Genomic DNA, 27,747 nt, shown 5'->3' on the forward strand with positions numbered 1-27,747 from the left:
TACCAAACCTGGTTTTAGTCCAGAAGAGAATCATTTTCTAAAACACCTCAGTAATGTTGTTGTTTGTACAAATATCTTTTTACAAAAAATGTCTTTACTTTTGAAGAAATCGTGTTCTCTATTCTTCTCTATTCATATGAGATCTAAAATTATCTTGCTGGATGAAGCCAAAAGATAAGACTGCAGTCATAAATTGGCGTTTAACTATATATCAAGACTCGCTGTTCAATGCAAACATCTTCATTGGGTTTGTTAACCTTTGGAAAGGGCAGATGCTACTTTTACTGTTCTGAATCAGCCGACCGACCGACTAAATCACAAGAATATCACTGGGCCTAAATCACACAAAGACACAGACAGTGTGTGCGCATGCAAGAGGTACACACAACTTCTTTGTCAGTCATTCTTTTGAATTGTAGCCTACCTCTTTTTCTCGATAATCAGTTTCAACCTTGCAGCATTGAGCGACTGTCTCTCCACATCTCCACATCTTGTCAGACACAACAAAAATTATTTATAAATATAATAATGAGCAAAACCCCAAGACAAAGAAAAGACTGAAGCAGAACACAGTTTAATATTATATTTTAAAACATATTATGGACTTAGATACAGTATACATATATACAAACATTATTATATATACAGTTTTGTTTTGTTTTTTTTACTTAAACTGTATTAAAACCCAAAACTTTGGGCTGTGACAGTTTGAAAACTCTTCAATGTACAAAAACTGACATGATCAAATGAGCCATCCTGATTGTTCTGGCAAAATACCAGTTTAGGTCCAGTTTTTCTATTTTTGCTGTGGGGGCCATTTTGATGATTTCATGACGCAAAGAATCACACTTCTGCAGCAGAAATGGTAAAAAAAAAAAAAAAGTTGCATTCTACTTAGATGAACATATGATTGTGTAATAAATTCTAATGGGAAGCTAACCTTCCTTTCATTATCATGATAAGGCCAGACATGCTTCAAAGCAGCTGATTACATTCATTGGCAAAGACAGGCTGTTTTCAGTGGAGCCCTGAAGACTGAGATCCACACAAGACTCAGCTTCCTTTTACAAAACCACATGAGGAAGAGAATCCAAATGCAGTCATGCGTCCTTTCTTTCGCTCGCTGTCACACACACACACACACACACACACACACACACACACACACACACACACACACACACACACACACACACACATACACAACCAGGTTCACCAGCCAAACCTAAAATTCAAGTTTGAGCTAATTTCCATATGTTTTCATTTATTAAACAAACAAACTGAGTAGATGGCTCATTTCCAATTTTTAATTTGAAGCATTATGAATATGAAGAGTGAAAGTCTGGAGCCGTTCTTGCTGCTCTGTGACTTGAGACATAGCAGGCCTCCGACCCAAAAGCTGATATTTGCAATGTCCAGTCTAATAAAAGCACAAGTGATAACAATACAATTTCACATTTGCTACAGGAAATTATTAATTCTTTTAAATATTTACATTTTTAGCATCTAACTTTAGCTTTATCAGTTTCTCCACCAAATTCAACAGACAGACTGAATAGTACTGCCTGTTTGCATCCTAAAATTATACACAAAATCTAGTTGAAGCTGTTGTTTTGAATTTTTCTGGCTAACATGACGTGATCAACATAAAAATTAACATTCTTCATAAAATGTAAATGTCAGATCCTCACTGCTAAAAGGACAGTGATGAGCTTTGACTGTAGAAATAGTTCATAAATAACCCTTTTACGTCAAACACACACTCACTCACATGCATGTAAGACCTTACACACACTCCTCTGAACTGCCCCAGGCCTCTACTACAGTAGCCTACTTTCAAGACTGAGGACATCCAGTAATCTCTGAAACACACCCACTTCTTTTAAGCCCCCCCTTTCATTCCTTTCTTTGTGGAACCCAACTTGGGTCTGCTGACCAGGAGGCAGACCTTTCTCTGTAAAGTAAGGCTGGGTGGCTCTTGGACTCATTGCTCAGCCATGCAGTAGAGAGGAGGATAAACCTCTGCTGTGTAAGGCCTGGCATCCGGCCATTTATCCATCAGCTGGCTGACTGAGAGAGACACCACCACACTCTGCCTTTGCCTCTTTTTCCCGACCTCTTAACTCCCATTTCATCCTTCTCTCCTTCCACCTTTCCTTTTCCCTCTCTTTCTCAACATGACCCTTTTATCAGAGGACCAATCTGTGCGACCCCAAGCCTGTCAGCTCTCAGAGTCTGGCAAGCAAAAAAGCACTTCTTTGCATCAGTACTCAACAGGCTACGCTGGGTCCAAAGAGGACTACATGGACAGTGGGGACAGTGCTTTGTTTGCAGCAGTGGAGCCCCCCAGACGCTCTCGGGGCCGTCTTATCCTTCACGGTTTGGTTATGTTCGGAAGGGAATTTTGCTACGCTGTGGAGGCAGCATTCGTCACACCAGTACTTCTGAGTGTTGGCCTTCCCCGGAGCATGTACAGTTTAGTGTGGCTGATTAGCCCCATTCTGGGCTTCATGCTCCAGCCGATCATCGGCTCAGCTAGCGACCACTGCCGATCAACGTGGGGCCGGAGAAGGCCCTACATCCTGGCTCTGGGCATCCTCATGCTGCTGGGAATCACCCTCTTCCTCAATGGAGATGCTGTCATCTCAGGTGAGTGGTAATGGAGGGGGGGTCAGATAATTAAAGATAGACTTCAAGAACCAGACAGATAAAGGGGAGATGCTGTTAGACTTCTGGTCCTCTCATATCAATAAGTGAGTTCTCACGTGGCTGTCTGGGCCTTTGATTAAGTTGGAATGAGAGAGAATGAATAATCAGTTCTCTCCATCTCAAAGAAACTTAAATATTGTATAATATACTGCAGAAACTTCACAGCACTTTGACTCAGCTTTAATTTGAATTCTTTTCCCCTCAGAAATATGTAGCCACAAGAGCAAACCACTTGCAAAGTGCAATTAATTGAAGGCACACTTGAGGATTTCATGCTGTTCCTTCTCCCAGCATTTGAGCACTAACTGTGCCCATTGTCTGTGTTCTCTTTATGGAAAACCATATCTGAGGGGAAAGTCTGACTTACAGCAGCATCTGCTCGCTCACATTACAGGGAACAAGTGATCAGCCGGAAAAAGTAAAGATTACATTCATACAAAAGAGGCCTTGAAAAGCTTTTAAACTCACACCTTTAACGTGTGATGAGAATTAAATGTATGCCCACTGGCACAGACAGATGACTCAGCGTGACTTGGGAAATCTGATTGTAGGTGTTAAAGAGTTACGAGAAGGAACTGCTGCATTCCCCCCTCCAAACCATTTAGTGTGAATCCCCAGAGCTGCAGGCAGCATCACGAGAAGAGCGCTGCACAAAAGATTCTGTGACATTTGTTATGGAAAAGCCCGCACATGGACTGCTCTATTGTAGAATCACAGATCGTTTGTATTGTTGGTCTGCGAGCAGCTTCACAGGATCAGTGCCGAGTTAAGTGCACATTGAATGATTTTTTTTTTTTTACCCACTTTGATTTTACAGTCTGTCCTGGATACTTTGAATCATACAGTTTGAAATAGATCATCCACATATATTGGAAGAAAATTGGATACAGCATCTGTTACCTGAAAATAAAGCAACCCTGTAAAGTTTGAGGGGATGTTGCTGTCCTAGGTTCTATTTTCATAATGAAACCAAGACTAATAGCAGTTCAGTGCAAGCTGTGGTTTGCAGACTACTTTAAATAATGAATGTGCACAATCCGTAATTAAAATTGGGGTTTTGGTTGAACGGAAAACGTACATTAGCTCTTTTCAAGGCTCTTTTTCTTGAAAACGCTGTTCTGTTCTATTGCGTTTCTATTAAAAAGGCCCCTGGCTTTGCTGTAATCCTCATGCGGATTATGAAGAGTTTCTTTCTTCTGACATATAAACTGATTGTGTTTCTGTCTTTCTCAGTATTGTAGAAAATGCCTCAGTGCGCAAAGTCCTTCTGTTGCTGTGACATAATCTTTGTGTCGTTGTAACCTCCACAGCTTCACATTAACCACCTATTGGTCGTCTCCCTTTGGTATAAGAGCACTTCGGATATTAATGCACCAGTGGCAGGAAGCTTAATGTACATGCTAATGCTTTTCATAGAGTTCTACACTACTTTCCATACACACATACACCAACTTGAACTTGTCCACCGAGGCTTCACTACATTTCATTTGTTTCCACTGGTATGCTTGTTCCCTGTGGTGTGGGCTTCTACTGGAATTATACTTGAAAAATCTGACACTGAGGTCAACAAAACAAATTTATCCACGTGGATTTAACATCATATCATTGTTTAAATGATTTCAAAATAATTTTAACCAATGTGACGTTTTGATGTGTTTGGCAGCTCTAGTCAGCGACAGGTCACTGAAGAAGATATGGGCCATAGTGGTGGTGATGATTGGAGTCGTGCTGTTTGACTTCGCTGCAGATTTTATTGACGGGCCCATCAAAGCTTACTTGTTTGATGTGTGTTCATATCAAGACAAGGAACGAGGCCTGCACTACCACGCTCTGCTCACAGGTCAGTAGACAAGAAACATGTATACTTGGATCCTGTGGGTCCTACTTCAGTGTCTGTGTATATATGTGCCTTTTTCTGTCATAAATCCTTGATTGGTGGCTGCTTTCAATTTGCATAGTCATGAAAGAACTAATACTCGTTGTATTAGTTCTTTAGTAAAAATTTGAAAGGTAATAGCTGCCTCGTGGGCATTATGTGGCTGAGCAGCTTTAATAACACAGACTGCCTGGTGTGTGGTAGCGTTGCTCTGAATGAAACTGGATGCTCTTGTGCTGTGATTGACTGTGAACTGTACACACTGTAGCTAAGCTTGTTGTCTGTCACGGGAGAAAAAAAGTCTATGCCAAAAATGCTCCCCTCTTAGTTTTATGATCTTATGGCAACCAAATATAACATTTACAATATGTCTCTCTGCATATACTCAGCAGGTTTTGCTCACTAGTTCATGAAGGACACCTAGTGGGATTCTGAGTATGAGCCACTTGGTTCAGGTCAGAGTATGACCCCTCAGAGGAGTTTTTTTTTTTTTTCATCTACAACCTTTTGTTTTCCTCGCCCACATGCAGATGAATAGCTACAAAGTCCTCCAAATGCCAAATCACCCCCCTCTTGATCTACGCATAGGTAACACTATGTATTTACTTTGGCAAATTTAACATGTGTTTACAAGTCCATCCATGATCCATTTACGACAGCATACATGTAAGCTTAACTGTTAAATTCTGAATGAGGTTACAGAGAAATTCCTGAAAATATACAGAATCCATCAAATATTTCCTCATGCTGTTTGGAAACAATGTGGTGTTTTGGTTTGTGCGCCGGTGTGTATGCTCAGCTGTCAGCAGGCACCGTGTGGTGTGAGCATGCTAGTCGACAGTAATCCGCCCTTGAGCTAGTCATGTGCTGCAGTCATGGGTCTGGGCTGAGATAGACACAGGCCAGGCACATGACTTTTGGAATACACTTGCTATTTCTGGTATGTGAGGTTTGAGGAGAGGGATCAAGAACTGTTGTGTGTTTCTGCGTCATTTGGGCACTTTTTTGTGCTTTCTTTAAATGACATATTCTTAACCTTGGGAAAGAATCTCCGTTGACAGTCTCAGTTTGTCCACCTCCTTGGTAGAAATGGAAAGTTTTCCACAGCTACTGGATGGATTCCACGCAGACACAGATGGTGCCCAGATAATGAATCTGAAACTCTTTAGTGATTCCTCTGACTTTTAATCTCGTGCCACCATGAGGTTAGCATCTGTTGGGGTAAAATTGGACAGAAATTGGCTCCAAAATGCCTGATTTCTTGAGGATATATTGTAGAGGTCTTAGCTTTTCCTCTAGCACCATCAACAGGTCAAAATTTTTAATTTATCCAGTAGCAGAATGACTATTTTAGTATTATACCTGCTGGACACATTTTCAGCTAGTCACTGTGACTCATGTTATCCATTAACTCATTAAGCCTAACTACAGCCACACACACCTGCATTTTTTTATTTGTAGTACCCTTTTTGAGTAAATTTCCATAAATATAAATCAGCTTCTACCGTGAGAACTTCATTCATCTATAAAATAATTTATTTTTAACTGATATTTGATTGCCCTTTGAAATCAAATTTCATCCTTTATAAAATGAATCTGTTTCCATCTCATTTTCAGTCTCTGTGTATACTTTGAGGCATGCATTGATGTCTCCGTTTTGCTCTGCAATAAAAAGTTAAGAGTTAATGCAAAGGCAGAAAGGTACACACTTAATTTGAAATTAATGTCACACAATGAAAGTGTAGAGGGACGGATCAGAGAAGAGCATTTGATGTGGCACCCAGAAAAGCAATGTTTTAAGCACAGGTGACTCCTTAAGTGATTGTTTCTTCACTTGCCAGGGAAAAAGATACAGGAACACAGGCAGCATCTGGAGCTAACAAGGGGTCAGTCTCTTTCTTCCTCTTGGTTGTTGGAGCTTGGGTTGCTCACAAAGCCAGTGAGAATGGGGAGACTCTTTTCTCCAGTGAGAGACACCTTTAACTAACGTGCTCAATCTAAAATTAAAACAAAACTATGGTAGTTGTTACTTTACATCGATGATGGCTGTGACCATTTTCTTATTGTGCAATATTTGAATTACATCCAACAAAAAGTATTTGAACAAAGTGATGCACCAATTCAGACTAAGTTCATAAAGAATGTTATGAAAGAGCGCATTAACACCTCAGCTTTCTCAGGTTGGGCAATATATATGATTAAGAAAGTAAGGGAAGGTTGCAGCAGACTCTGAAAGCGTATATACATGAACTTGTGTTTGGAATACAGTTTGGACCGTTGCCTCTGTTTTGCAGGTCTGGGCGGTGCATGTGGTTACCTGGTGGGAGCAATGGACTGGGGTCATTCGATGTTGGGTCAAATGTTGGGCTCCGAATACCAAGTCATATACTTCTTCTCAGCGTTGATCTGGGGAATCTTGCTCACTGTGCATCTCTTCAGTATTCCCGAGCAACCTCTGAGCAAAGACCCATCTGGGTCCGAGCCATCGCCTCCAAGTGCCCTCCGCTTGCTGGGGTCCCCCAACAATGGTTATGGAGCGCTGACCAAAGAGCCCATTTCTCCAACATCTGCCCCAGACTTGAGGCCAAGGTCTTTTTCTGCTCTGGGGGAGGCAAATTCAGTAACTTCAAGTGCCAAGCAACCAAATAAAGAGGTATGTTTATCCAGGATATACAATTATTACAATATAGAGAAATGTATTCATCAGTCACCTTTTAAAACCACTGGCATTGCTCATGATGACACATGGCACTGAATGTAGTGGTAAGGAAAATCAAATGGATGTGTAAGCCTTGGTACTTTTATTAATATTCTAATTATTCTGTGGAGCTGTTGCATTGTATGCATTCTAACATCAAATATCATCAATTTGCAGTTAAGTCTCTTTTTTTTTCATGATTTCAAATACACAGAAATTCCAGTGAAAGAAAGTATCTATCTAGGCATTGAAATAACTCCTTGGACTATGATTTTCTGATGCTAGAAATGTCAGGACAACATACTGACCTTACTGCTGTGAGAGGATGGTCCACAGGAATAACCTGTTCTTTCTACAGTGACTACAGCACAACTGTGGCTTGAATTTCAATGACATAAGAACTGCTGCCAGATGGAACTCACTTTAAAATGAACTATTTAAAAAAGCGCAATTTAAATTAATTTAAAAAACTGAAATTGAAAAACTGACCAGCTCCACTGCTGGGATGCCGATGCAAATGATGTTTATTTCATTTCTTAATATGACTTTTTTATGGAGTTGATCTAAGTGAGGGCAGCATGGTAGCGTAGTGTGAGTGGTTGTTGCAGTTGTACTATACAGGGCTGGTCATGCAAACAGAAATAGTTAGCATTTTTAAAAAAGCCAATATATATTGTATATCGCTCATGAAGCAACACAATAAGAAGTAGATTCAAATAAAGAAAAACAAACATTCATTACAATTCACTCAAGTGCCAACTGAATCATCAGTTAATTGACTACGTTTAACAGAATTTGCATCACGTGTTTTAAAATCACTTATGTGAACTGATACTGTACTTGTTGAAAACAAACAAAAAAAAAAACAAAACGATTTGGTGTTTCCTTTTCAAGTTGGCTTTTTAATCTTTTTTCATCTCATGTTTTTGGTATTCGGTCAGAATCACTGCTTTGAGTCATGTGAATGGCTTTAATCTTTTTTTTCATTATCATTGTGAGATCTTCTGAACTGTTCTCAGTTTGGAGCTTAAATGCCTCGAGCCATGAGGCATCAGGAGAGTAATAATTGGTGTCAGAGTCAAAGCTGTATTATGTTTTTTGTCAGTGTCTTCTGTTAGCAGCGATGTTTGTGATGTCTCTGTGTATCTGCAGGCCCAGAAGAAAATGACATTCAGGTCACTGATGAAAGCTATCATCAACATGCCCAACCACTACCGCTGCCTGTGTGTCAGTCACCTGCTGGGCTGGACTGCTTTCCTCTGCAATATGCTGTTTTTCACTGATTTCATGGGACAGGTAGGAATTTATGTGTACAGTATTGTGGACACTGTAAACTTTATTCTGTGTATTTCAAAATGTCTGGAGATTAGAATCCAATTTTAACTCCACATTATAACACTTCATGACTGCTGTCTACCTGCTCCATTTCTCCCTCGAACTGTTGATCGCTGTTAAAGGCACCGTTAAAGATTTTGGGTAAATAACAGTCCTGTCACATCATTTCTCCTGTGAGTCAGACATTTTCTTGACCCTGGCCAGTTAATTAATCATCTCCTGGCCTTTAGCTTCACATACACATTTTGCCACATGCGGTAAGAGACAGGTGCTTGAGTATTCAAACAAACGAAATTCTCAAATGAAAATCAGCTAACTGCTAAACATCTAAATATTCTTTATTGCTATATTCTCAAATATCAAATATTTTCTCTTCTGTATCTTATTTTAAATTGAATATCTTTGGGATTAGGGGTTTTTATTTGACATTTGGTCAAAATTCCAAATTTGAAGACTTTGAAATTGGCTGATTCTTCCTTAATTTTAATGATATTTTATGCATAAACAGTGTGTATATGTGAGTTGACGAATACAACATAAAATGGATCCATTAATCCTAATTTATGTGGGGGCAGATACAGGGTGAGGGGAGGGGAATAGTCTTGTGTATTCTTGTTTTGACATGTATAATAATGATGAATGGTTGTCAGTTTCACAGTGTGCATCCTGATCAAAGGATGAACCATGATGCACTAGCTGCTGAGGCAGTTCACTAAACCCCATGTAATATAAAACTGCTGGCCTTGTTAAGAAAGATAAGGAATATATGAACAGTGACTCCCTGTTGTGTTAAGGGAATGTGGTTCTTTATATAGGAGGATAAAAGCATGGCTCAAAAGAAGCTGGCCAATATTTGATATTTCTCTTTGGAAGCTTGCATCTTGGCTCTACTCAGCTTTGTGTGTTATTGGACTTCGGTGACATGGTAACATTTTATAATAAGTCTTTGGTTTACAGTGTAATGCCCTTGTAGGAATCAGGTATGAATCAATAACCACTCCTGTTGGTACACAGCAGGAGTGAAATGAACCAAGGGAACAAAGGTGAGAAGAGGGGAAATAATACTGTAGTTGTATAGTTGTAAATCCTGGCTAGGAAACCAAACTTAAGTTTGGGGAATACATTATTTTTTTATGACAAATTCCTATTTTGTTATTGAAGCCCTGGAATTACAACCCAAACATTCATTAATCTTACTGAGTAATTAGTAAAATGTCATCAAGTCATTACCTGGTTTGTCATTAAACGTATAAATGTTGCTGTCCTTGATCCATTTTCCTTTCATGTGCTTTATCACTGTTGTATTATCAGTAAGCCATTGTGCGTACGTATCTTGCACTCTCTTCCTCATTGCTTTTCCTTTTTCAATAGATTGTATATGGAGGAAATCCATATGCAGAGCATAACTCGACAGCCTATGCCACTTATGAAAGAGGAGTTGAAGTGGGCTGCTGGGGGCTTTGCATTAATGCCGTGTCTTCTGCTCTCTACTCCTGTAAGTTCATTTGCTGTATGTGACTTTTAAAATGAACTGCATTTGGCATTTGGCCTTAAAAGTATGGCCCCATCTTGAAGTATGTGAACCTAATCAGCTAATGGCATCAGCAAAGCTAACTGGAATCAGGAGTTGTCAAAACTGGGAGTCTAGTCAGTGAAACCAGATTACGGGCATTTTGAGTTTTTTGTACACAAGAAACCTTTGATCATGTAGATCAGCGCTTGGGGGGGAAAAAGAAAGGAATAGAGCTGTGTGACTTTGTAAGCTTATCAGCATAAAGTTTACAAAGTCAGGCCCAAGACTTTAGAAATCCATCGATCCGTCTACAGACAAAGTTAGACGGGGATCATTAACACTGTGTCTGCTCTCCCTTTGAATAAAATGCAAAACACAACCAGAACACTCAATTAGGTTGAAAAGAACACCTAAAATTCATCCTAAAGTCAGCCGTGCGCTGATGCCGAGGATGCAGAGGAAACTGTAGGACTGTTATGGTTTCTCGACACGTTTGTGTTTGTTTGTTGGATGCCATTTTAAGACCGGTCAGTGGAGAAATACACGCAATTCCGCTGCTGATGTCTTTTTGCGTGACTGCAACAAACAGAGAGTGCATCATCGTATGCACCAGAGCAGAAGCTATTTGTTAACCTCACTGTCTGTGGTTCAGTTCGTAGCCTGGTTGTGCAGGGACAAGAGCTGAATGAGGCAATTTCCACATCCTTCTTTGGATTATATGCTTCAGATGCTCCTGGCAATGCCTCAGTGAGGAATAAAGGTTTTCCTCCAGCCACGCTGCACTGTTCACTTTGATCCACAGAGTCAAGAATCGTCATGTCCATGTGAAATGACAATCATGAAAGGGGCAGAAATAACGTGCGAAATTCAGCCAAGTAGGTTTGGCACAGTCTGAAGCATCATAGGCTCTATTTATAGTTTGGGTGCTAAGCTTCTCATTGCTACTCGGAGCATTTCCTTTCGGGTAAAAGAACAACCTGTAACTGGGAATCACGTCCACGTTGTTTTTTTGTTTGTTTTTTTCAGATGTGCAGCGTTTCCTTCTCCCATATATCGGCCTGAAGGGATTATACTTCATGGGATACTTTGTGTTTGGCATGGGCACCAGTCTGATCGGCCTGTTCCCCAACATCATCGCCACGCTTGTCCTCTGCAGCGTGTTTGGCGTCATGTCGAGCACACTCTACACCATCCCATTCAACCTGATAGCGGAGTATCAGCGCGAAGAGGAGGTACTGCTTTTTATGTTTTTCAGCGTTGCCATCACAAGAAGAAAGCAATGCTCTACAGCTTTGGGAAAATGGCTCTGCAATTCTTAAACATTAAATGGAAATTAAATTAAATTAAATTTGATTTGTAGTATCTCATATTTGAATTCCTCCTTAGTTAAGTAATTATTAAGGCAAAAAAAGTGTTTCCTTCAGTAGGCTTTTTTTTTTTTTTTTTTTTTTTTTTTGGGACCTGGCATTCTGTATTCATCATCAACACCTCAAGTTGAATCAGAATTCACATGACGATCTACACCAAATGCCTCTAAAAAAAAATACATTATATCAAGCTCAAGCTTCTATTTGTTTTCTTTCATAGACATTTCAGCTAATAGGAAAAAACATCAGATATGTTTTCCTTTTCTTTTCTGCCTCTCCTGCAATCATATCTCGCTCTTCTAGGAAAAAACAGTGCTGCAAGGAAGCAATGAAAGTCCACGTGGCACCGGGGTGGACTGCGCAGCCCTTACCTGCATGGTCCAGCTGGCTCAGATCATTGTGGGTGCGGGTCTAGGCGCACTGGTCAACATTGCAGGAAGTGTAATTGTGGTGGTCCTCTCAGCATCAACCATGTCTCTGTTTGGCTGCATCTTCATTGCCTTTTTTATAAGATATGTGGAATGATTTTGGTCTTATAATAGTATTTTAATGGTCTTGTTTTAATAAAGATTCTTTATGCTTAAATGGTCCGATTTTCATTATTTGTTTCATTTTAATCGACAAATGATTTGATTGGCGGTTGTGAGCTCTGCAGCAGTGATGGAGCCAAAGCGTTTTAATTTTGTGGTAACAAACAATGTGTTGCACTTAAACACTACGTCATCATTGTGGATAGAACAAACACTTAAGCCTTCACTTAAAGGAGCTAGAACGGCTCCTTTAGGTTTAGGTTCTGTTCATTTTTTAAATCTTCAGAGAGAAAGTTTTTAGTGTTACAAGAATTTCCAGTGTTTCCAGTGTGGAAATGGATTTTTAAATAGTAATTTGTGGAAAAGAAAAATAATCCAAATATTTTTTAACATTCAAATCACATCAATGCACCTTCTGCAGTGTCCTATTGGACAGCTTGGGTAACACATCTGAAATTCTCATTGGCTTCTCATTCTGGTGGCTGTAATTTTATTCATGTGTTTTTTCCCAACCAGATGAAGGCTGTATGTTAAATCGATTCACGGGTGTGCCGTATTAAACATTCGCACGACAGATTGGTCTCATGTACCATGACATACCCAGGTTTATTTCGAATCACATCAGCCTGTGGCTGCATGCATAACAATAACTGCCTTGCTCTTAGCTGCTTTAAGGATTCAACAGTAATAACCTTGCTCCTGATTGTCACGGTTTGACTTGACTGATTTAACCGTCAGAAATTAATCAATGGTTTTCTGTTTCCCACAGCCATTATTTTGTTACACCACAAATACAAACAACTCTCAGAGAACAGGAAGGATGGAAAGTATATCAACCTAGTTATTTTCATTGTAACATTATTCTTATAATTATAATTTTTAAAGCAACTTTCTGTTCAGCCGATCTATGTATTAGTGCACAGTTCTCTTATATAGGTATAAAATCTATTTGTATATGTTAAGATGATTGAGCCTCACTCATCTCTGACATTTAAGATCAGATAACCTTTTATAAATGCCTCAAAAGAGGGAATAGTCTTTGATAAAGCAGTCCAATACAAACAGATAGACAGTCTGTGTATCAACATCTCCTGTTCTTGCGGAGGTTCATGATGTTTGCTGGCTAAAACTAAAATAATTTATTTTTTGAATTGAATTATTAATGTGCAGAGTGATGTAGTCACAAATGGGGGGAAGAAACATTTTAATTGTGCTTGGTTGAAGTATGGCAATTTAATTTCACCCAAAGTCCACAAATGTTGGCCATTGTCAGGAAAGCTGTTTAATTATTTTTGTGCGTTAGTGTTTTAAAGGCAAATCTCATGGAATTAAAGGATGCTTCCCAGGTTGAGCCCATCAATAACAACGACATCAGATCAAGGTAACATCAAATGTCAAATTTACAGTATGACACAAAACACAATATTATCAACTCCATATTCACCCTCGACTCAAATTCTGTGTGACAACAATCATCTGAATATGGTTGATCTTTAAAAACACAAAAAAGATTTAAACAGACAGAGACTACAGAAAATGTCTTTCATTTCAGAGTTGGCATCACTTCTAAATGGGAAGTCACTTTCGGATTTTGCAGAAAAGTTTGTTTGAGCTTTCTCTTTACCAACTAAACACTGAAATACATTTCCATGTTCTCTCCTGCATTTATCCTCATATGTGTGTATGTTTTTTTATATCTATATATATTTGTCTGCAGGTGGTGTGGATATTTCTAGGAGATGTCTATGAAGTGGTCATGGTGATGAACGGAGGTTAATTCAGTTTTTTCTGATCTTTTCTCATCTTCTCAATAATTTAGATTCCACTTGGACCTGACCACTATCAGGTAAGAACTGTTCCACTTTACATAATTAAACATTCACAGAGGATATATATAAAAAAAAAGAAAACCCTTGTGCTTTAGACTATGTGTTGTTTTGCCCCACGTCTGGTCTGTCATTGTAGATAACTGCCCCCGGAGGATAAAACACCACAGTCGGCTCCGGGGGGCCGCCGGTGGGGAGCGGCACCCGACCTCGCACCACCGTGGCCGGCTTGACTGCGGCCATGGTCGGGAAAGTCTTCCTCCAGAAGAGCTTCTTCAGCGCTTTTCTGAACTCCCGCCTCATCAGGCAGTACAGGACGGGGTTCAGACAGCTGTTGGAGTGCGCCAGGCACACGGACACTGGAAACACGTACGCCTGGGTGGTGTAGTACTCATAGCTGAAGTGAACCACGTTGAGTTTGATGAGGATGCCCCAGGCTGTCAGCGCCTGGTTGGGCAGCCAGCAGAGGAAGAAGGACAGGACCACGATGGTGACGGACTTGGTGACCTTGGCGCGTCGCTTGGCGCTGGAGGTGTTGATGTTTTTGGAGGAGATGAAGCGCAGCAGCAGCAGGTAGCAGGCGGAGATGACGCCCAGAGGCACCACGAAGCCCAGCAGCACCTTCTGGCTGTGGTAGAGCCCCAGCCAGAAGTGCGCCGTCCCGTTGGTCTCTGGGAATTTAACGAGGCACAGGTCCTCGTCGGAGACCGACACTGTTGTGGAGAAAACGGCGTGCGGCAGAGCGGCGGACACGGCGGCGACCCAGACGAGGACGGTGACGCAGCGCGCCGAGCAGCAGCGCGTCCGCCGCCGCCGGCCCTTCAGCGCCGAGGCCAGCGAGCAGTAGCGCGCCACGCTCATGGCCGTCAGGAAGAACACGCTGGCGTACATGTTCATGGCCGTCACATAGGACACGATCTTACACATGGCTCTGCCGAAAAGCCAAGTGAAGTCCAGCGCGTTCTCCACCGCCCAGAAGGGCAGAGTCAGGACGAACTGGAAGTCAGTCACCGCCAAACTAGTGACGAAAAGGTTGATGGAGGACTTTTTCCACACCTGTTTGGATCGCATGACGTACAGGACCAGTAAGTTCCCAACCAGCCCCAGCGCGCAGACCAGGGAGTAAATGATGGAGATGGTGATCCTCACCGCAGCAGCTCCATCGCCAACAAAATCAGTTTTGTCCGACAAGTGGAAAAAGTCGCCGCAGGAGCGATTGCTCGTGTTGAAAACACAGCTGAAGTTGAAGAAGGCAGCCTGGGTTACTTCTGCTGAGCCTTCGCGACCGGCGTCGATGAAATTATCAGACATTGTAATCAAATTCCCAGGGGACGTTCAGCAGAGACATCTCCAGGTGCAAAACGCTTCACCCGAAAAAGACAGCCGTCAGCCTCCATGACAGTTGAATCATCACGGATAATGACGACCAAAGAAAAAGCTGAAGTGACAGAGAGGAAGCAGAGCAGCTGTCAGAGCTTCTCCTCAGGTCGCTCTGAGGTTCTTTCTGTGCGCCTCCGCTCAGTCAGCGTCCTGACGCAATCCGGAGCTGTCCTTGGTTCTTATAACAGGCCGAGCGCATTCCCTGTGAGGAGAAAACAACAACAACAAAAACTTTGTTATAAGTAATTTAAACAGACTTGTACTTACATTCATATCACTCGTTGCACCTTTGCCCCCACTACCTTTCTATCTAATCTATTTTCTATTGATTTTGCCTCACCTTGGCTGAGGTCCAATATTCGCCCTCAGATTCACCAGCAGCTTCCTTACTTCTGCCTGTTCCTGATGAAAAAGGTGCACAGTGCCTGAAATGAATATTAGTGGGAGATGGACAGAAGGAAATTTGATCTTGATGAAACTAATAGGCACCAGTGGAGGCTGTGAAATGTATTGGCCAGTCTGATATAGACCGTCAGGACTACACCTATATTAATATTATTATTACACATTATTACCTCAGATATGGGAGATGGCAGATGAGGACTGGTATGCCCTGCTTTGTTTGAACAAGACTGTAAAGCCGGTGGACTGCACTCAAAAGATTAAGAAATCTAAATGATGACTTCTGGCTGCAGCACGCTTTATAGCTGCAGAGATCTTTATCTTCCTATTTGATAGAATAAGCAGGATATTGTGGGTGAAATAATGCACCACAAGTGAGGATGAAAGGTGAATTAAAAGGAAATCACACAGGAAGTTGGAAAGGCAAGACCTCCATTTAGACCTTCTAAAAGCCTAACTCGTCTGTGTAATGTTCCTTCCTCAAACATTTTGTCTTTTGTTTTGGAGTCATGCTCCACAAAATCAACACTTCCAAGCTTCTCTGTGCCGCAGGGGGACGAGAATAATTCTCTGAGAATGCAGGAAAAATCTCTGCCACGTCTTTAAGTTTCCTCATCCTCCTACTGCTGGAGAATATCTTCACTGGACAGCTGATGTCACGAGATGGATGCATTTACTAAGGGATGGAGCATCATCCGCACCATGTTTATCCACCAGGCTCCTAAGATGTTTACTCTACAACAAACAGATATAAAACCGTTCCTCTTGGTTGCTTCTGTTACTTGTAACTTATAATAATTGATAATTGAGTAGTTAAAATGTGTTACATCTGAAACTCAGTAGTTTAAGACAAAATCAGATCTCTTACTTTGATAAAAGACCCAGTAATGTGGGTAAATGCAAGTACAATAATAACAATAGTAATATAAGTTTTATTTGGGAATTTAGAAAAAGAAAACAGTCCATCCTCATGTTCATTGTCTGGTTCATGGGTTACTTAAGCCTCAACAAGATTTCCCCTGAAATGTGGTGACATCGAAGGATAAAACATTCTTTAGGTTTCAAATGAATTTAGCGTCAGTGATCACTCTCTGCGTTCGCTGTTGTATTATGCTGACCTCAAGTGGCATTAAGTCAAACTACAAAAAGCGGTGCTGATGAACACGGGGCCCTCAGTGACACAGTATCTTCCAGTCAAACTGTTTGGTCGTCACAGAACAACTGTTTGGAGCCGTGAGCTTCCACACATACCAGAGGGAACACATGCAGTCAGCGTGAAAACTGACTGAATGATCTCTTCAGTCAATCTGTCCAAGATGTTAAAATAACGCCAAAGTAATAATAGAGGAGATAACAGCCGAGTAAACACAGTTGGTTTGTGAAATGGTGTTTACTGCGACTCTGCTCCAAACTAAACAGCGACAACAACTTGGCTGTTATCTGTTGTTCTTATCAGGCTTATTTCCAAGTCCTGCAGACACACCCCTCACATAGAAACTCCAGCATTCCTCAGCTGTCACTCCTTGGAGGAAGGCTGAGGCCACCTGAAATTGGGTCAAAGATCCTGACACCTTCATTGATGTGGTTAGCGCTGTTGCCTCACAACAAGGAGGTTGTGGGTTCGGTTCCCAGGTCTGAGGCCTTACTGTGTTTGCGCTCCCTGTGCTTGTGTGGGTTTCCTCCCACCGTCCAAAGACATCACGTTTGGGTTAACTGGTGACTCTGAACTGTCCGTAGGTGTGAGTGTCTCTGTCTGTCTCTGTGTGTTGGCCCTGTGATGGACTGGCGACCTGTCCAGTGTGTCCCCTCGCCCTCGCCCAGTGTGAGCTGGGATTGGTGACGGTAAACTGGCATTGCCCCAGAAATGCATAAGCTGTAGAAGATGAATGAATGTAAGAATATACTATTGAAATTAATTTTCTCTCTTACAGGAAAGTCAGTCGAGTCTCTGCTTTTGTAAAATAAATTAAATCGATGACAAGATAACAGATTGTCATATCAAACACAGCCATTCAGCCTTTTTCATGTGGTTCAATTATAACAGACCATGAGAGAATTGATGATATTCAGAATTATAAGACGAAAAAAGAAAATGTCATTAATAATTCATTTTTCAAAGTAACTCTGAAAATTAAGCAACAGCCAAACACAAACACTTCTAATATACAATATCTGAAGCTTTATGAGCCATCCAAGAGTTAAGTGATCTGATTGCTTGCACTGTCATGTCTTTCTAAATGTCTAAATGTGAAGCAGAGGCCAGCAGGTGGTGAGATTATATTAGCATAAGGACTTTAAACTGAGTGAAACAGTTCGCTGCCATGTCCTGAGGTTAAAAAAAGGGCCACCCCCTTAAAGCTCCCAAATTAATATAGCACATGTTTCCAGAAACGTGTGAATGTTCCTGCACCAGTTTCATATTTTTAAATTAAAATGATTGGACAGAAAAGGAGAAAATGTCAAAGACAAGACAACATTTTCAGCAGGCTGACTGCACATTTTAAAGTGTTACAGTAGAAACAGAAACTGAGTTCGCTTCAAGGAGGATGAGTCCTCTTGTGCCTGCAGGATTAAATCACATTATGTCAGAGGATGACACTGTATTATGTTTACACTCTCACTGGAATTTGCTGGCTCACACTGTTGGTTTCGGCCGGCAGTACTTCCCCATAGCAAGACAACAACATTACACTATCACAGCACAATCACATAAGGGCCACTGTGGTTTACTAATCATAATCATTCAAGTAAAAAATTTGTTTGTGGAACAACATCATGACTGGTGTGGGTTTCAGTAAGAAGGATGTTGACACTGATCTTCTGTACCGAAGGTTTCAGCAGAGTTCATGGGGCGTTCTGGAGAATATGAGACTGTGCAGGAGTGCAAGTGCAAGTCAGCAACTCTCAGCTGAACCGGTGGCGAGCTCTGTCCGCAGACTGAGGGCGAGTTGAGCAACATTTCTCAGCAAACACAAGTAAGTTGATGGCTATCCTTGTGGAGCGCTTTCTCTTTTGAATTGTTTGAAAAAGAACTTAAATGGACAGCACACGGACAGTATAGACGTGTTTATTTACATAAACAGCAAGCGCAGACTTCACTGACTTTCTTCTCACTCTCCTGATTCTACATTTAGATACAGACTTAATACACCCACAGATACTCTTAACCAGTGAAAGGTTGGCAGTTTGGAAACTGTCTCACACAGTAGAGCACTTTCACCTCAGTTGAGCTTCCACACACAGGCTCGGCTGTTCTGCTTCTGTAGCTCGGAGGCTGCCTGGCTCCAAATATACGGATCAAAAATGCCTCCTGCACAAGTTCTCCTTGTCCTCGACCAAACCAAGAGTCCTGAACTACAACCTTTAATAATATAGGAGACTCTTCTTGCATTGCTAATGTTCACAAGTAACAATATTCTGCTGCGTGCAGAGAAATAAGGGGTCATAAGTGTTGATTTTGTGATTTGGGTTTTGAAACATCAACATTGCGCATTTGTGGGAAGAGCAGTAAACAAAGTAGAAATTATATGACACAAGACTACATTATGCTTTTCCGTCTGGTACTTGTTTTTGTGTACATTCAGTGATTTATTCATGCGACAAGAGTGCCCTGAAGAGAAGATGGAGCCTCGTACTGTGTTTTCACACAATCCCTTTCCTCACATGTTCTCCTCTTTCTCACACAGACCAATAACACAATCAACTCTTATAACCGGCTTCCAGCTGGTGTCACAGTTTTTTCCATCATAGCAACAATTTATTTGACGCTGTGCAGTCAGCAGCACTTAACAACAGGCTACAAGTGCCTATTGCGCTTTTTCTTTTTGGAAAAAAGTGTCCCCGCCAGCTCAAAACCAGCCCTGCACTCATCCCCAGTTTGTGTTTTTTTAAATCCAGCATGGCATCAGCTTAGATCACAAGTTTCCGACTTAAGGTTGCCTTTAAAGGGAAGGGACAGAGGCTCTGGTGCTCCTGCTTGATGTAACAAGCCGCAGACACACTTTATCCACAAATGTCTGAGCGCAGGCCCCAGTCCTGTCCAGCCCAGTGACACCTCCCATGGCACGATGCCTTCGTGAGACAAAAGGCAGCAGCTGTCACATGACAGGCAAAAATCCCACAAATCTAAACAATTTCGCTGTGGACGCACACGTATTCATACACACTCCTCGTACTGCGGAGCTGGCTCTGTTGAGTCTGGAGTTAATGTTGGGTGTGCTGCACTGGTATCCATCATGTTGAGCTTCTCCGTCCCGTTCCTCGGTTCCTCCCTTCGTCTTGCTCTCCTCTTCCACAATCTGCACCTACGACTGACGGAGAAACCAGCTCATCACAGAGGTCCAATCATATGGAGGAGAAAACAACGAGACAAGCCATCCACATCACCCATAGCATAAGAATAACTCTGCCACTTTGGGAAAACCACATGTTTACTGCCCATAGGTTAGCTTGGCTCAGCTTCAAAACTGGGGTCAAGGGAAAATAACCAGCCTCGCTCTGCCTGATGGTCGCGAACTATTATCAGTTATTCTGAAACTTCCCCAGTCAAAGTATCCACATATACAATATATTGCAGCAACCGTGTTCCAAAATATTTGTTTCTTCAGTCGTAAAAATCAAAGTCTGTGTACATTTGTGCATTTCAGTAAGAAACTGCTGAAAATCTTTGATTTGTGCAGCGAACAGTGAGCTGAGGACTTTAACGCTTCAGAAACTGAATTTACCAAAATGACATGAGCTTATAATCACGATGCCTCAGTGTTTGAGATTATTAACCAAACTACATGTACAAGTATCGAAGGACAAGCTGTTTCCTCTTTCTAGCCTCATGCTTCTGTCTCATAATACACATTCACCTAACACACAGGTAAGCACTATCGATTTGGCACATATAAATGGAACTGTGAAAATGCTCTGAACTCTAAAGCAAACACACACACACACAAAAGGCTTACTGTGAACAGAGGCAAATGAATATGACGAAGAGAATGAGCAAAACAAGCCCTGCAATAACACAGGCAATGATTATTTGCCGTTTCTCTCCGATCTGCCAGTCCAAGTCCACGTATTCACACCTGGCACCGATGTAACCACGCTGACACCTGTGGGGGAAAACAATTTCACTCCAATAGCTTTTATTTCCTCACAATTCTGTTTTTGGACTGTGAGAATACACTGAAGCATTTAGAACATTATAATAGGAAAACAATAAAACATATCATCTCTTTTACATCCAATCTGTATTGAGCTCTTCTTCCCATTTGTTCTTTCCGGACATCAAACTGCTTTTCAATAATCATCTCTGCCTTTCTGCGGTAGAAGTTTCTCACCTGCACGACGGAACCTCCTGGTCTTTAATGTAACGGCACTCTCCATGGACACAGAAGTGCTTTACTTCTTCAGGACATTTTGAGAAGTGGCCACTCCACTGCCCTGTATCTGTTGTGTCTACTGGATAAATCATACACAAAACACATTTTAAACACATTTTGTTGTTAATTAAGTACAACATTTCAAATCTACTTCACAGTGTAAGTGTCGTAAGGGAAAGTTTTGGGACCACTTTGCATGTGAACATCTTTGTTTAGTGAACATGTGATGGCTATCAATCTTCTCATCTAAGTTTTAGCCGTAATGCAGACATTTTTCTGAAAATTTTAATCTATGTCTTGAAACTGAGTCATGTTTGCTCTGTGTGCTTCTCTAACCTCCTCACCTCCTGGCATTGCCCGATATTATAAATAGAAACTTTGCAATACGAGCCTGAGGGGAAGCCTCATTATCCCCTGCCTGGAAAAAAAAACAACTGTAGTCATCAAGTTATAATCAATCATTAATCACAATTAATATAACTCATCAGCACATAAAAAACATGATACAGTTGGGACAGATTGAAAAGTCTCTAGCATTATTTATCTTCCTGTAGCCCAGCCTAACACGCCCCACAGCTGCCACAATGCTGAACTTCTGACCACCATTTGCAGATTGTTCTTCTCATACTACAGGCTGCTGCTATCTTTACAATCCATTCCCGGGAGATTATCTTTGAAAACGAGCTCATAAAGCCAAACTGCTGTTCAGGTAACATCAAAGAGGGCACTTCTGTTGTTAGCTGAAACATGATATTCGGCTTGCTGCTGTGACCTCAGTGCTGAAAAGAAAACTATCCAATTACAAAGTTTAAAGGAATAGTTTGGGATACCCATGTTCCATTCCATGCATAATTGATGTGTTGTCCTCACCTAATTATTGAGTAATTCATTTCTTAGAGGGCATCTTTGGCTTGTGATGAAAAAAAAAAAAAAAGCAATGTTTATTTGTGCTTATAAACAGCTGTTGCAAGCTTACAGCCCATACCCAATTTATCACTAAAAGCATGGAAGGACTTAAAAAGACAGTTGAACGTAATTGAAAGCTGAATTTTCAGTATTTGCTGAAATGACTCTCTGCAGATTTTCTTTATGCATTCTTTGAAGAAATTGTGTCTTTCTCTTTTGTGTTATTGCCGTTTATTATAGAAGCGCTTTGAGTCTTATGATGACATAAACGCTCATGCCACTAATCCCAAAGTTACAACAAATTGCCAGCAGAGCCAGTTGATCCTGCCGACAATGTCACATAGTGAGAAACTCTGTACACGTGGTTCTCATCCTCTCAGGGTCTGTTGTGTCAGTTTGAGGTTCTGGGTACTCTGGGTACTGGGTACACTTCATCATTGTGAAGATCTTAGGCGGCTATTGAGTTCTCCAAACATGATGCTTAGAATTAAGGCCAGTTTCATTAGACCAAAGAATTGTGTTTCTCACAGTCTGAGGTGCTTTTTTTAGAAACTCCACTGAGGAGAGGTTTCTGTCTGGACCCTTTGCCATACTGCTGGGATCATTGGAGTGTAGCTTCTGGACCTCAGCCAGAATGACACTCAGGCTCGTGGTCACCTCCCTCACAAAGGCTTGTCACCTCAGTTTGGCCCCGCAGCCAGCTCTAAGAAGAGACAAGGCTGTCTTTCCGTGTTATGGAGGCCGCTGTGGCCTTGGGAAGGGTCGACCTTTTGTAGCCTAAATGCTTGTGCTAGTATACAGAATACAGGTATGTGCGCCAGTTCTGCTCTCTGGACAGTCTGTAGTATGACTGTATTTTTTTTTCTTTCCTGTGAGGTGTGTCTATTCACAATTGTGTTTGCTTGTTTATAACCACATCTGTGCTTTGCCCATTCTTCTATTTAACCTCCACCTTAAACCCTAAAAGCAGCCAACCATTTATGACACAGCGAAGGAACCGCCCCTCTCCTCCTGTCCATATCTACCTGTGCAATTGTCTCTGTTGCCGTGGTGATGACAGTAGGACACAGTTCCATTGGCAGACTTGTCGGTGGCATTCCCCTGTGCCAGGCAGTGTTTGCATAAGGCCAGAGCTGCAGCCACAAACACAAAATGCACAAAAGCCCTTCACACATCCAAACTTAGATACTTGCAACAAGCACATAAATACATGCAGGTGCACCACGGTCAAGTATTTAAACCAGTATGTGGCCACCTACTGTATAGGAGCTACATAAAAGAGAAAAAGACAAAAACAAAACAAAATATGATCACAATCTGAGTTATTGGTGGTGAGTCATGATGCCAATCAGACTTTTATTTCCTTTGTTCATGCCTCTCAGTGAGTGTATTTCAATACAACACACACCTTGACTAATCTAAACACAAACCACAATGACTAACCCCAGTCATCCCCGAAGCATGTTGATCGAATAATAGTTTAAATATATATATAAATATATACATATATAAACATAAGGATATATCCCAAATGGCGCATTTCATTCTAGGCTGAGGAAGTCTGTTTTGACAATGATTAGTAATCTCAAGGGATATATTGCTGTTGTGTGGACTCCTCATTCAATCATTAACCATTAACCAACGCTAAAATATAGCAGTTAGAGTAATGTTTTCAAATCAGATGTGGCATCTTATTTTAACAGCCATAAGTTGTTGAAAAACATACACCAACTGTGAAATCAATACATATCCAGGGGTACCGTATAGAACATGTGCTAATACTAATAATGGGCAAACATCCTTTTGTGTTTGTGGTTCTACAAAACTCTATGTTGAGAGAAGCTGAGGTTTGAATCAATTAAGAGGATAAGAGAAAAGTAAGTCTTACCTGTTAGTATTCCCACACAGAGTCTGTACACCTTAGCCATCTCCTTACTTCATGCAATTGCTCATCCAAAAGAATGAAGTTCAGTGTCATTGGTAGGTACAGGTCGAACAGGATCAAACCTTTCTCAGGGGTCAATGACCTTTGAAAAACCTGTAAACAAGCTGTTAAAGTTCCCCAGTGGTGGCTCGTATTTTGGTCCTTCATTGGTGGCTGTAAAGCTCATAGTCAGACGGGGCAGGTTTGGTCCTAACCAAAGTACATATCCAGTCCAGAGCGGCTCGCTGAGCTGTGACTGTGCTGCAAGTGCAGTGTATGTGAGAATAGAAAGGGGGTTGGCACCGAAACTCAACTCTTCTCTCTGCTCCCCGCCCACAACTTTAAAGGAGAATGCCAGTCCATTCAATGAGCTCAGGCGGTTTCCTCCTCAAAGAAAAAACTGCACCTTTATATCTAACATTCTTTTTCCTAATGAAATGACAGGCAGGGCAATCAGTGACAATAAAAAATACAACTTGTTTAACAGCCGACACTGAAGAATACAAACGCTCCATTTCAATGTCCTTCAGGTCAGCTAACTAATAGACTAATAGATTTCCTTCCTAGATTTCTCCTTCCTTCCAAATGGAGGAGCCTCTGAATAACAGAATTACAGAACAGCTAATTACATATTCACATGTAAGTGAATTTCCCATACATGGGATAAATAAAGTGCTCCTCTTTTAAGTGATTAATATCTACCAAAACATTATAAATAATATACAACTTACATGCAGCTTTTTCACTTTGTTTGTTCATACACCTATGACCCATACATTTATCATTGTAACTGTAACTGCTATATTGTTTGTTTCACTAAGGTAAAGTCTTTGAGTGCAGCTCTTATCAATGGCTGTGCTGAATTGGAAAAAGTGACAGTTTTTATCATCAGTTTCTAAATATCACCAGTAGATGGCATAAATTGACACTACTTCATTAATTTAATGACTACTCTCACACCTTACTTATTCATTAATGTTGCCAATGTTTTGTGCTGTCTTTCCGATGATGAAATCCGCATTTGAGAAAATGACAACCCACACTGCAAACCATAAACCGCTGAAATGCCACCATAGAAGTAAAAGAGTACGAGATGTTTTGCGAAAACATAATTCAAATGTTTGAAAAAACATATATATATATCAATGAACATTTTGGCTTTTGTGTAGAATTTATAACACTTGGCAACAGATATAATGAGGGAATACTGAATATGATGATCGTTGCAAAAAGTAATTGGAGGACATGGTGAGATTTATTAACTAAAGTTGACCAAAATCTGCCCAAATATAAAATATTTCAGATTATTTCACATTACAGATCATTTTATTTTCTCTATTTTCTTTTCATATCGTTAAAAAAATGCCCATGGAAATTATTTCATCCTAATATCTCCATAAAGCAGGAGCATGTTGTCCTCTTGTTGTGTATTCAATGAAGGTTGTTGGGCAAGGAGGCAAGAAAAAGGGAAACAAATTGAGACTCGTCCAGAAGGGGAAAGGAAAAGGAAGTGACCAAGAAGGGAGTCATCTCATGACTGGCTAGACTTGTTCTTTTAGGTTGATATTGATTGTTTCTGGGGGAATCTACTTCCTCATATGTCTATACAAGAAGATGTTAAACAGTAAATATGCACATACATAAAATAAACAGGTTCTGAAATTAAACACAGTCAAATAAAATGGGCAACATGATGCATGTAATCCAATTTCTATGCCATAATGACACATTCTAATCCGGCAAGATCTTGTTGGTATAGTATGAATATGTATGAATAAAACCAAAATGCTTTAAAAAGCACAAAGGCCACTTGAAGTGTAACTATGCACTGAGTGTCTGCAGTTTTGGGCAGGAAGAGCCAGTTTCCTTTCTCTGCCTGCACTCCTAACTTAGACTGAACATCAGGAAGCTCTGACGCCGTGAGATTCCAGTGTGTAATTTAGAGTCTCGCTATAAACATCCACTTTGTTTAATCCATTAATGATCAGTATATAATTCTGTCTACTGTGGAAAGCAGTGATCATGCTTATTCAGAAAAAGGTATTGCAATAAGCAGTCAGTTGAAGTAGGTAGTGCCTTTTAATGAGTAAAAGTAGAAAAAGACATTTTTTATGAAAAAACTAAATGTATTTCTTGATTTATTTTTTTTTTTAGGATCAAAAATATGACAGTAAAATCATACAAAAACAACAATCAAACATATTTTTCTTCTCCTGTGAGTGAGATGCCACAGATGTGTCCGCTTCTTCTGTAAAAGGTACGAAACTTTTTATTCTTCATTTGAAAATTGACAATCAAGGTCAGATGCTTTCACTTACAAATAAAGGTTGTGAATTTAGCGGACTCTGACCTTCACACCACAGCGCAGGAGCGCGGCTCTCTGAAAGGGTTGCTGCCCGTGGGCACTCCAACCAGCAGGGCGTCTTTGCTTGCATTCTGCAGACAGTACTGCTGGAGCTCTGCAGCCGCTTGGGACACCTGCAAATACAAACACAGAAAAACTTATTTACGTGCTATCCCTTTTTTGGCAAGTCACTGGTACAGGGTTTATATGTATGAACTCAGAGATTAAGAATTTATAGATCAGTTATAGGCCAATAATAAGAAATGCTTTTGGGATTGCCAGGTTGTTCAAAGGGGGCTGCAGGTAATCTGGAAGTCCACATCATTGTCTAATTAAAATGAACAAATACTATCATACAAGATATTTTGAAATTACTAGCTAAAACATTTAAATGTAGACATATTGTTTTATTTTACAATTTCTCAATGGATAACAGCAATAAGCATATGATTTAAAAAGACAAAGCAAGTCTGTTGCTGGACAATTATTTGTTGCAATCTATTGACAAATGTATTCTTATTAATGGCCAAATAAATGATCAACTTTCCCACAGACAAAGAAAATAATAATTCTGTATAAAATAGAAGACCCATGTGAGCATCTAATGTCTTATACATAATACATCGGTCAATCAAGAAAAACAGGTCTATAAACCATAAACTTCAAAACCTTTGAGAGATATCATTATCATTTACCTTAATTCGCTCCACGCTGGCCTCAAGCTTGAGCTGCTCAACCAGCCGTCGCATGTTGGATAAATTAGAATTAGACGTCATGTTGTTAGAAATAGTTGTGGAAGAAAACAATTCCTTCAGTTTCCTTCTGCTTCTCAACACAGCCGTTGACTCCACTGATGGGCAGCAAAAGCTCAGTAAGAGAGGAGTGGCCGGGTTTCTTTCCAAATGACCTCAGGCCTTCTCTTCTGAAGAGAAAAGGAAGCGAAATGACCCTCTACTTGTGCTTTACACAAGAGGAATCCAGGGGCAGTTGTAACACATCTTCACTTTCTCAGAAAGAAGCTGGAGTGATCATTCTCACTGTGAACATTTGAATCTACCAGAAAGGCATCAAATGTCTCTGAATCTGAAAAAGTTATTATGATAATCACTTTTTTGGGGCTAAAAATAGAAAAGAGACAAGGTAGCAGTCAGACTAATATTAGATAAATGAAACAAATTACAATAAGTGTATGAATTTGTCCTGTAGTTATTCCTGTACATAATTGTACTGTTTACTCTTTTTTTAAATCTACTTTTATTCTATTTGCGGGTTGCAGTTTTTACAACACATTTTTAATTGCTTTTCTTTCTTTCTTTTATAATGTTCCTTTGCATAGTTATACTATAAATTTATCTTTAGGTGTACTTTTAAGGTTGCTGCTGTTGTGTGGATCATTTTATTTGAAACAAAAAACTGAAAAGTTTCTTGTATGTAAAAAAGAAAACAAAACACCAAACTACGCATGCGTAGGAGAGCACTGCCGGAAAGTGGTGTGAAATGTCGTGCCATCTGCCGCTCACGGACACGTGACCACCAGCGGGTCGCTCCCCTTTTAGAGATCCACG

The 27,747-nt window shown here is 40.6% G+C and overlaps 4 protein-coding genes across 4 annotated transcripts; 1 reads left to right on the plus strand and 3 right to left on the minus strand.

Annotated features, from left to right (window-relative positions):
• Nucleotides 1-2,177: 2,177 nt before the first annotated feature.
• Nucleotides 2,178-12,023, plus strand: slc45a2 (solute carrier family 45 member 2). Its single transcript, XM_029516353.1, has 7 exons — nucleotides 2,178-2,649; nucleotides 4,373-4,549; nucleotides 6,880-7,238; nucleotides 8,436-8,579; nucleotides 9,990-10,113; nucleotides 11,158-11,363; nucleotides 11,802-12,023. The coding sequence occupies exons 1-7, from the start codon at nucleotides 2,178-2,180 to the stop codon at nucleotides 12,021-12,023; spliced, it is 1,704 nt and encodes a 567-aa protein (XP_029372213.1).
• A 1,930-nt stretch (nucleotides 12,024-13,953) lies between these two features.
• On the minus strand, nucleotides 13,954-15,165 carry rxfp3 (relaxin family peptide receptor 3). Its single transcript, XM_029516318.1, has one exon. The coding sequence runs from the start codon at nucleotides 15,163-15,165 to the stop codon at nucleotides 13,954-13,956; it is 1,212 nt and encodes a 403-aa protein (XP_029372178.1).
• A 2,813-nt stretch (nucleotides 15,166-17,978) lies between these two features.
• btc (betacellulin, epidermal growth factor family member) lies at nucleotides 17,979-24,093 on the minus strand. Its single transcript, XM_029515837.1, has 5 exons — nucleotides 23,803-24,093; nucleotides 22,940-23,047; nucleotides 20,967-21,087; nucleotides 20,592-20,738; nucleotides 17,979-19,946 (listed from the first exon to the last, which is right to left on the minus strand). The coding sequence occupies exons 1-5, from the start codon at nucleotides 23,840-23,842 to the stop codon at nucleotides 19,793-19,795; spliced, it is 570 nt and encodes a 189-aa protein (XP_029371697.1). The 5' UTR covers nucleotides 23,843-24,093; the 3' UTR covers nucleotides 17,979-19,792.
• A 1,805-nt stretch (nucleotides 24,094-25,898) lies between these two features.
• Nucleotides 25,899-27,105, minus strand: gng10 (guanine nucleotide binding protein (G protein), gamma 10). The gene is made up of 3 exons (XM_029516148.1): nucleotides 26,878-27,105; nucleotides 26,189-26,316; nucleotides 25,899-26,086 (listed from the first exon to the last, which is right to left on the minus strand). The coding sequence occupies exons 1-2, from the start codon at nucleotides 26,956-26,958 to the stop codon at nucleotides 26,191-26,193; spliced, it is 207 nt and encodes a 68-aa protein (XP_029372008.1). The 5' UTR covers nucleotides 26,959-27,105; the 3' UTR covers nucleotides 25,899-26,086; nucleotides 26,189-26,190.
• Between the last annotated feature and the right edge of the window lie 642 nt (nucleotides 27,106-27,747).

Source organism: Echeneis naucrates, chromosome 12, assembly GCF_900963305.1.
Source record: "Echeneis naucrates chromosome 12, fEcheNa1.1, whole genome shotgun sequence".
Taxonomy (NCBI): Eukaryota; Metazoa; Chordata; class Actinopteri; order Carangiformes; family Echeneidae; genus Echeneis; species Echeneis naucrates.

What these genes read in the sequence shown, in the direction of transcription:
- slc45a2 (XM_029516353.1), top strand. Translation starts at nt 2,178, where the DNA reads ATGACCCTTTTATCAGAGGACCAATCTGTGCGACCCCAAGCCTGTCAG. An exon ending in CTACCACGCTCTGCTCACAG is followed by an intron (nt 4,550 to 6,879) that starts GTCAGTAGACAA and finishes TCTGTTTTGCAG; the next exon opens with GTCTGGGCGGTGCATGTGGT. An exon ending in GTCTTCTGCTCTCTACTCCT is followed by an intron (nt 10,114 to 11,157) that starts GTAAGTTCATTT and finishes TGTTTTTTTCAG; the next exon opens with ATGTGCAGCGTTTCCTTCTC.
- rxfp3 (XM_029516318.1), bottom strand. Translation starts at nt 15,165, where the DNA reads ATGTCTGATAATTTCATCGACGCCGGTCGCGAAGGCTCAGCAGAAGTA.
- btc (XM_029515837.1), bottom strand. Translation starts at nt 23,842, where the DNA reads ATGGCTAAGGTGTACAGACTCTGTGTGGGAATACTAACAG. An exon ending in CAACAGAGACAATTGCACAG is followed by an intron (nt 21,088 to 22,939) that starts GTAGATATGGAC and finishes TGATTTATCCAG; the next exon opens with TAGACACAACAGATACAGGG. An exon ending in TTCATTTGCCTCTGTTCACA is followed by an intron (nt 19,947 to 20,591) that starts GTAAGCCTTTTG and finishes TTTCTCCGTCAG; the next exon opens with TCGTAGGTGCAGATTGTGGA.
- gng10 (XM_029516148.1), bottom strand. Translation starts at nt 26,958, where the DNA reads ATGACGTCTAATTCTAATTTATCCAACATGCGACGGCTGGTTGAGCAG. An exon ending in CCAGCGTGGAGCGAATTAAG is followed by an intron (nt 26,317 to 26,877) that starts GTAAATGATAAT and finishes TTGTATTTGCAG; the next exon opens with GTGTCCCAAGCGGCTGCAGA.